At 38.2% G+C, this 8,262-nt stretch overlaps 2 protein-coding genes across 3 annotated transcripts in view; both read right to left on the bottom strand.

Annotated features, from left to right (window-relative positions):
• Nucleotides 1-244: 244 nt before the first annotated feature.
• LOC116332937 (tripartite motif-containing protein 16-like) lies at nucleotides 245-3,697 on the bottom strand. The gene has a single exon (XM_031756038.2). It carries the CDS (start codon nucleotides 3,656-3,658, stop codon nucleotides 1,997-1,999), a length of 1,662 nt encoding a protein of 553 aa, XP_031611898.2. The 5' UTR covers nucleotides 3,659-3,697; the 3' UTR covers nucleotides 245-1,996.
• A 3,161-nt stretch (nucleotides 3,698-6,858) lies between these two features.
• Nucleotides 6,859-8,262, bottom strand: part of LOC116332929 (type II inositol 3,4-bisphosphate 4-phosphatase-like) — a 33,042-nt gene continuing 31,638 nt past the window's right edge. For both annotated transcript variants that reach the window (XM_031756029.2, XM_039610453.1), the window contains exon 26: nucleotides 6,859-7,154. In XM_031756029.2, coding sequence (XP_031611889.2) covers nucleotides 7,034-7,154 — 121 coding nt within the window. In that variant the 3' untranslated portion in view covers nucleotides 6,859-7,033. The remainder of the gene's footprint in view (nucleotides 7,155-8,262) is intronic.

Below are 8,262 nucleotides of genomic sequence, written 5' to 3'. Positions count from 1 at the left end.
CTCCTGTATTTCTGGGAGATTAGAGAGGACTTAACAGGTATTTTGAAGCAGACACTGAGCTTAACCCTTTTTATACAGCAGAGCACATTTATAAAAGATCAGTCAGCAGATCAGTAGGTGGAAAAATTGCTTTAGGGACCATTTTTGAGTTTAGTGTCACAAACTTGTGTTGAGCAGGCAGGATTGGACTCAATTGCAGACCCAGGCAGGCAAAAAGTACCTCAAAAAGAGCTTTATTGCTGAACACAAGGAAAACCAACATTAACAAAACTGAGAATACAAAATATACTACGCCACACGGGAAGCAAAACCAGACACACCGAACATGGAAACACGACATCTTCACAATAAAACAGGAAACGGAGGGACATAACACAGGAGTGGAGGAAATGCAGACGAGAGGGAGCGAGGGAGTGAAAGAGGAGACAAGAAAAACATGACAGACTGGGGAAACATGGATACGCATGGCAAGCATTGGAGAACAAAGAATGAAACACAAGGAGGGAAACAAGACACAAGAACTCAACATATATAAATAGAGCACAAAGAGAGAGAGAGACACAGAGGGCAAAGACACAGGCGGGAGTCTAATAATCAAAAGCTAAACAGGGAATAAGAGAAACTCACAATAGAATAACTAAGACTATAAATGAACCTGAAAATAAACCATAATTCAAAATATTACTAGAATACAAGAAACTCAAAATGCTGGATCAAAAGGACCCAGAACCATGACAATTAGGGTTAGGGTTTCCTGATTATGTCTTCTGTATTCTCAAAACCAAGTTTGATTAAACTATTTTGAAGTTAAGTTATTAAAAATGTAGTTACGGGCATAATAATTCTGAAAATGTTTGTCTCAAACTGGAAAAATCAACATTGCAACAAACGAATGTGTAAGTTGTACGAGCTAATGCATAATGTATAAATTGTTTGTCAATGTTGGGCACATGCAAAATGAATAGTTTGTGAAAAGTTTTTATTTGAAAATCTTCACTATTGTTTTCATTTTTTTTCAAACAATACTTTTAGATAACTCTTATTTATCTAAGTTAATTCATAAATGTAGCCTGTAGTTCTGTTTGTCCTTCTTTCTTGCAAAAGCTCTGATATCAATTGTATGATCCAGTGTAACTTTTGTCTGTGAAAACTTTGGTGGTCTGCTAAGTAAATTATTTTGATGAGCTTTTGCAAGCATACATGTTTTCAGCTTATTTTAAAACCAGTGTCTCCTTTGCATTAAATGTGTGTCTCTTTTCAAAGGACATAACTGCATCAATGTTTATTTTATAGTGTTAGTATTCATTTAATTGACTGAACAAAAGTAACAATACAAACAACAGTAATGACCAAGAGAGAATTATACACAATAATAATACATGGTTACAGTTTTGCAGATTCCCTATTTAGAAGAGTAACGTGAAGTTTACTGACACAATATTCCTATTATATTACTGTGGACTTCTATATATAAATATATCAGAGGGAAAATGAATTCCAATATAACTATTGTATTAAACTATATCTATGAGAAAGAATAAGCTACACTTATGAAGTTCCATTTATTGAAGGTAAAATTACAAAAAAGCTGTTTACTGAACATCTTTTAAATGTAATCATGCTGGTTAAGAGTTGATCCAATGACTGTAGTCTTGTATCTATTTCCTTGCTGATAACATTGGAAATAAAAATAACACACTTAAGCATATATGGCAAAGACAGCAGCTTTAGACATCATTTCAGTTTGTCAAACACACAATCAGCAAAGTATGGAAAAACAACTAAAAATCACGAGCAATGAGAGACTCTTTGGCTAAACAGACAGTAAGTAGTGCCAAATCAAACAAAGACAAGCATTACCTAGAAAACAATCAATAAGATATAAAAATAGAATTCATAAAGAGTGAATGACAGGTGGTCTATGTGAAGATGAAACACCACAACAATGAAACTGGAAACTAAAAGACACATTTAGACTAACTGCCTCTACTGTCATTTACAGTTTAATAAATTCTGCAGTGGTTCTTTCAGAAAGTAAAACTCCAGCATAGAGCGGCTGAGTGAATGTGGTCTGGACTCTGTGGAGGAGAGTCATGGTTTCAGAGACGCTGTAGAAAGACAGAATACCTGCTCTGTGATCCAGGTACACTCCTACTCTGAAAGACACAGGACCACAGACAAGAGTTTGAACTCTAGTGTGCCAAAATTCATAACCATCTATGTCACAGCGTAGTGCCCAAGATTTATTATTATATCCAAATGATGTCCTTAATCCGGTGACATCCTTGTATGAGACTGCTATATCAATGTCTCCCCCTCTCCAATCTACCTCCCAGTAACAACGTCCAGTCAGACTCTCTCTACTCAGGACCTGACGCCATTTAGTGAATCTGTCTGGATGATCAGAATAAGACTGTTGTTGTTCAGTTGACTTTGCTTTTCTATTACCTTCCCATAATACCACATTTTGGTGCACTGTTTTTGGATCCAGTGTTATTTCACGTGAAGATCTTAAGAATCCAGCTCTGGTCTTTGGCTCTGTTTGTGTTGGTGACAGTAAAACATCCACTTCAGTCACTCTCAATGAGATGTTTGTCCATTTGTGTCTGATAATGTCCTGTACTCTGTCTCTGGTCTCTGACACAGCTGTTGTGACATCCTCAAAGTAGCTCAGAGGACGAATATTGATGCTGGATGAGTGTGTAGACTCACTGAGTGCTGACAGTGAGGGGTAGTTGTGTAGAAACTGGTTGTGATCCTCTGTGTGTGAGAGCTGCTCCAGCTCGCCGTCTTTCCTCTTCAGCTCAGCGATCTCCTGCTCCAGCTTCTCCTGAAGCTCTTTGACTCGACTCACTTCAGTTTCCTGCTGGGATCTGACCTGCTGCTTCACATCAGAGCTTCTTTTCTGGAGGAGACGGATCAGCTCAGTGAACATCTTCTCACTGTCCTCCACTGCTTTATCAGCAGAGCCATTGATGGCCTCCACCTCCTGTTGAAGCAGCTTCACATCTTTCTCTCGCTCCTGGATTCTCTGCTGGATGTTTAGTCGTCTCACCTCGAGCTCCTTCTGCTTCTCAGTCCTTTCTGCTGCAGCTGGGACTGTTTCATGGCCTTTATGTTCATCCATTGTGCAGAGATAACAGATATTCTGCTGATCAGTACGACAGAAAATCTTCATCACCTCATCATGACGAGAGCAGATGTTCTCCTGGAGCTTCTTGGAGGGGGCCACCAGCTTGTGTTTCTTTAATGGAGCTGCATCATAGTGAGGTTGGAGGTGTTTCTCACAGTAAGAGGCCAGACAGACTAAACAGGACTTGATGGCTTTCAGTTTCCTCCCAGTGCAGACATCACAGGCCACATCTTCATGTCCAGCATAGCAGTGATCAGCTGGAGCAGCTTGGAGTCCAGTCTTTTTCAGCTGCTCCACTAAAGCTGCTAACATGATGTTTTTCTCCAGGACAGGCCTCGGTGTGAAAGTCTTCCTGCACTGAGGGCAGCTGTGGATTCCCTTCCTGTCCTCTTCATCAAAGTGGGTTTGAATACAGTTCATGCAGTAGCTGTGTCCACAGGCTGTAGTCACCGGATCCTTCAGGAAATCCAAACAGATGGAACAACATATATTTTCTCCATCCAGCTGAACTTTTTTGTCTGCCATTTCTCCTCTCAGTATCAGTGACTGAGTGAGTTTCTCTACCTTATAACTGAAACTAGTCTGAGCTCTGATCTCACCACAAGTGAATGCAGTCTGTCAACTCTTACACGTCATACATTGGTTACACCCATCTTCAAACTGTAGATCTAAAAGGGAGGGAACAAAGATATACATTTAGTCTCGAGCTGCTGTGTTTTAAGAATAAAAGGGAGGCGTTATCAGCCTTTCACTTATTCCAGGAAGAAGAATGATTGGAAGTGGACTGTGTGTCTTTAACCTGAAAAACAAATTAAAGTTCAGTTTGAAGATGGTAAAAATATTATAGTTGGTGCCACAGTTATGAAAATTATCTTCTGTAATACAAAAGACAGTTTGACCAAATATTTTTGAACATCATTATTATCTTTAACAATCAGCAAAAAAAATGGAAACAAAAATGTTATTATCTGAAGGGAACAGAAAAATAACACTAATGAAACAACAACAGTCTTATTCTGATCATCCAGACCGATTCATTGTTTATTATCAGGTCCTGAGTAGAGAGAGTCTGACTGGACGTTGTTACTGGGAGGTGGAGTGGAGAAGGGGAGAGGTTGAAGTAGCAGCTACATCAAGGAATATTGGGAACTAATTTGGATACAATGACAAATCATGGGCACTACATTGCTACACAGACTGTTTTGGAAAAATGTGTAACAAAATCCACACTGTCCTCTCTGGTCCTCAGGCCTCCAGAGTGAGTGTAAGCCCACTGAGAATCACTGATGTAGAGTTTGAAATTTGATGGTCACGACAGTGAAAATTGCATCCACATGTTTACTCTGCTGTTAACCTGTGTGGTCACTAGATGGTGATGTTTGATGTATTTGTGTATGTAAATGCTGCAATATCACTTCCTGAACTCACTCATCATCATTGTGGATTTAATTCCTTTTGTTATTGCCATATTAAATTTAAAACTTTGTAGTGTTACATTTTTACCTTTATTATTGATTCATGGTTGAAGATGTGCTATTCTGACCACCCACTGGTTCCAGATAAATGACTCCATCTATTCAGAATTTAGTTATTATGGTTTTCCTCCACTAAATTATTACAAACAATTCAAATATCCAGATTACTAATACTTGTCTATTTTAGTCAACATCATAAACATTAAATTGGCACAGTTTTGCAATTGAAACTAAAATATAGTACTGATGTTTGCTTATATAAAGAACTGCAGGGCCGTGCAGAGATGTTTAAAGGGGCGGGTACTACAAGTTAAAAAGGGGCACATAGAACAGCAACCCACATTCATCAAGAATCTGAGACTGTGTATAGATTTTTTTTTTTGTTACATTGTTACCCTACCAAGACCACCCATTTCTTTTGCCCTCATAATATTCCAGTTTCAGTTCATTTCCCACAGTTTTTGAAATTTGTTGCTGTATGATTCCAAGCACTGTCGTCAATCTTTGCATTTTATTATTATCTCATAACACTTGTTTAATCAGCTCCCATCTTTCCTATGGACTTTTTACAGTCTACAGTCTCAGATCAACACAGCCCTGCCCTCCAGCACTATCAGCAGCAGGAGCAGCAGTAACCCCTCAACAGCAACATTGTACCCATCAGGTAAAACTTAGGCTACGTTTGGTTTGCATTGTCCCCACCTGTTGACAGTGATATAGTATGATGAGATCCCATATTAGATTCTTGATGAATGTAGGTTGTTGTTATTCAGCCTGGTTCCATGTGCCCGTTTTTAACTTTGAGCACCCGCCCCTTCAAACATCTCTGCACGGCCCTGATGTCATTCGTGCAGCCCACCTTCTCCCCATCTCTACCTCAACTGAGTTACTCAGACCTCCATCCAAACCTCCATCATCAGCACCACCAGTCTCTAGACCCTGGAGGTTCATGTCATAAGTTACCAGTCTCAGTTTATGCTATTTATAAATTGATTCAAAACCACCCATAATAATAGACACCAAGAGTTTGCCACTTTTTACATTTTAGTCCTCTAGTGAAGTTAACCTCCTGAGACCCGAACTCTTTCATGGCATGCAGTTTTAATTTGTCCTTGCTATTTGGGCTCATTGGGACCTGATGAATGTAAAAACAAAGAATTATCTTCTTACCTGATTTTGCTCCACAATGGCCTGATATCCACATATGAGGACGTTCATTTTAAATTCCGATAGAACAGTGGCAGAATAATGTCCTCCTAAGTGGATATCAGGCTCCTGTAGAGCAAAATTTAGTATTGTGGTCTAGACAACCCAAAATGTGAATTCCACATATGTGGACGCCAGGTCCTAGTAGGTTAAACAAATGTGGGAAAACAAAAACAGCAGGTGTGACTTACTTCCCATTTCCAAAATGTTTCACTCCATTTTGTTTACTCGAGAAAAAATGTTTCTTCCTCACAACAAAAGCTCAAAAAAAGCTTAACCAATCCTTAAACAGTCCGTGGGAATACCTAAGGCTACTTTAAATTCATAAAACAACAAAATATATCATCACTTTACACCAACCAAACCTGCCAGGCAGCATTTCACGTCCCCTCTTTTCAAAACTGAAGATGAGTACTTGTGCTTTGCACGCTATTCTGAAACTCAAGACAGTAAACACTGAAACACCCCACTGTTGGCCCTATGACAGGCAAGATAGACGCCATCTTCCACACAACACTGAACTGAATAAGCAATTTAAAATTGGGTGGATGGATTCAACATTATGACAGGGAATTAACTGCATATTAGTGGAAGTGAAAGCAGTGATTACACGGAAGTCTTTGTGTGCATAGAAATAAAACTACAAAAATATCAGCCCCAGCATGTTTCAATGGCTAAACTTGTATACAACAAACACTCCTGACCTACATGGCCAAATTGGAATTTATAAGATGAATATAATTCAGGGATTTACTTTAACACCAGTGTTGTATTCTGGTCAATGCAGGAAGAGTTTATGATCAATGATATAAGTTATTAAAAGCAGGGATGATTTTAGTAATTTTTTCACATTTGATCAGCTACTGAACTTTGATACTTATCAATATTTAATGTTTTCAGTTTACAGATTTGTATCTGGGATAAATGAAAAAGTGGGGACAATTTAGCAGATTCATGTGTTATTGGAGCCCCAGACTACAATGACTTGTGCTGCTGCATATATCATTACCCATTTGGTTTAATTTAACATTAGACAGAAATAAGTCGAGTGTTTAATTGTTTATTGTAGAAAAATGTTTGTCATTCAAATTTCTACACCCACAATCAACATTTTTATGAACACAGAAATAAAAATAACACTGTCGTCACATTATAAAACAAATTAATGATAAAAAAAATTATATACACATATATGTACATAGATACATTTTATGCATTCTTATCCATAGCTGCCATCTGGAGGTCGGTAGAGTTTGGGGAAGGTGAGAAGCTGGACGCTGCTGAAGGCGAACTTCCTGCTGCCAATGTTTTTCTCCACGTTCTCCATCCTGCAGCCATCCCTGCATACATACAGAGCAGGGCAGAAATAGACACAAATACACAAATTAACATTGAGGCATGGACATATAATGGTTTAAGATTAGCATTTTTCATAAATATCTAAAACCAGTGGCAGTTTTGTTTAGCGCTGCTTGTTTAAAAGATTCAAAATCAAGAGGAAGAATAAAATAAAATAAAATGTAAATCGCTGACAGATAGGAAGAATAAATGAAATTAAAAAAGTAAATAATCACTCAACCATGAATACATTTTCAGGAGAGAATAGAAACAAAGACACTGGACCACATGAAGAACCACTTCTATTCATGTTTTGTAGGACATACAAGGGATTTAGGAGACTTTCACCACTTTTCTCATCCATCTTGGAGCAACTTTAACCTCATTATTTACTCAGGGATTATTAAACTATTTGTCATCAACAATTTTCATTTCATTTTAAACTTCAATAACAGAACTGAAAAATAAATACATAAATAAATAATTTAAAAAACAAAAAACACACACACAAAAAAACAAAGACAAAGGGAGGTTATGCTATTCTTTCTTTGCACACCAATCCCCACACCACCACTCTCTCATTACTCCTCTGTTCTTCAAGTTACAGAAAGCCAGCTTGTAAAGGGGGACCAAATACAATCAGATTGATGCAATTTATCTAATAAACCATAAGTCACTTTTTCGTAAAACGCCAACTTAGCCATCGTCATTAGCCACTCTTCATAGGGAGGGGGGTCGCCAATGTCCCGCCAATGTCTTAGCAGGACCCGTCTCCATCAGAAAGTTCTGTGGTTATACCAAGTATGGACAGTTTTGGTGAGATACCAAATCTCCTTTTCAAAACACTGAAAATTACCTCCATTATGTTTTCCCACCAACCCCGAAGTGCCGAACAGCTCCATACGATATGTAAAATCGAAGTGTTTTGACCATCACATCTCCAACAATCGTCTGTGGGGGCCAAGTTCCATTTATACAGTTGTTGTGGTGTTCGATGCCACCTATGGATCATCTTAAGTTGGATAAATCTACTGCCTGTTTCTTTATACACAGTGTTAACATTATGAAAACATGAATCCCATTCAACTGAAGATATGTCCAATGCCATGT

This window comes from Oreochromis aureus, linkage group 3 (assembly GCF_013358895.1).
Source record: "Oreochromis aureus strain Israel breed Guangdong linkage group 3, ZZ_aureus, whole genome shotgun sequence".
Lineage (NCBI taxonomy): Eukaryota > Metazoa > Chordata > Actinopteri > Cichliformes > Cichlidae > Oreochromis > Oreochromis aureus.
The sequence above is the reverse complement of the archived record's forward strand: the minus strand, read 5'-3'. Positions and strand labels throughout refer to the sequence as shown.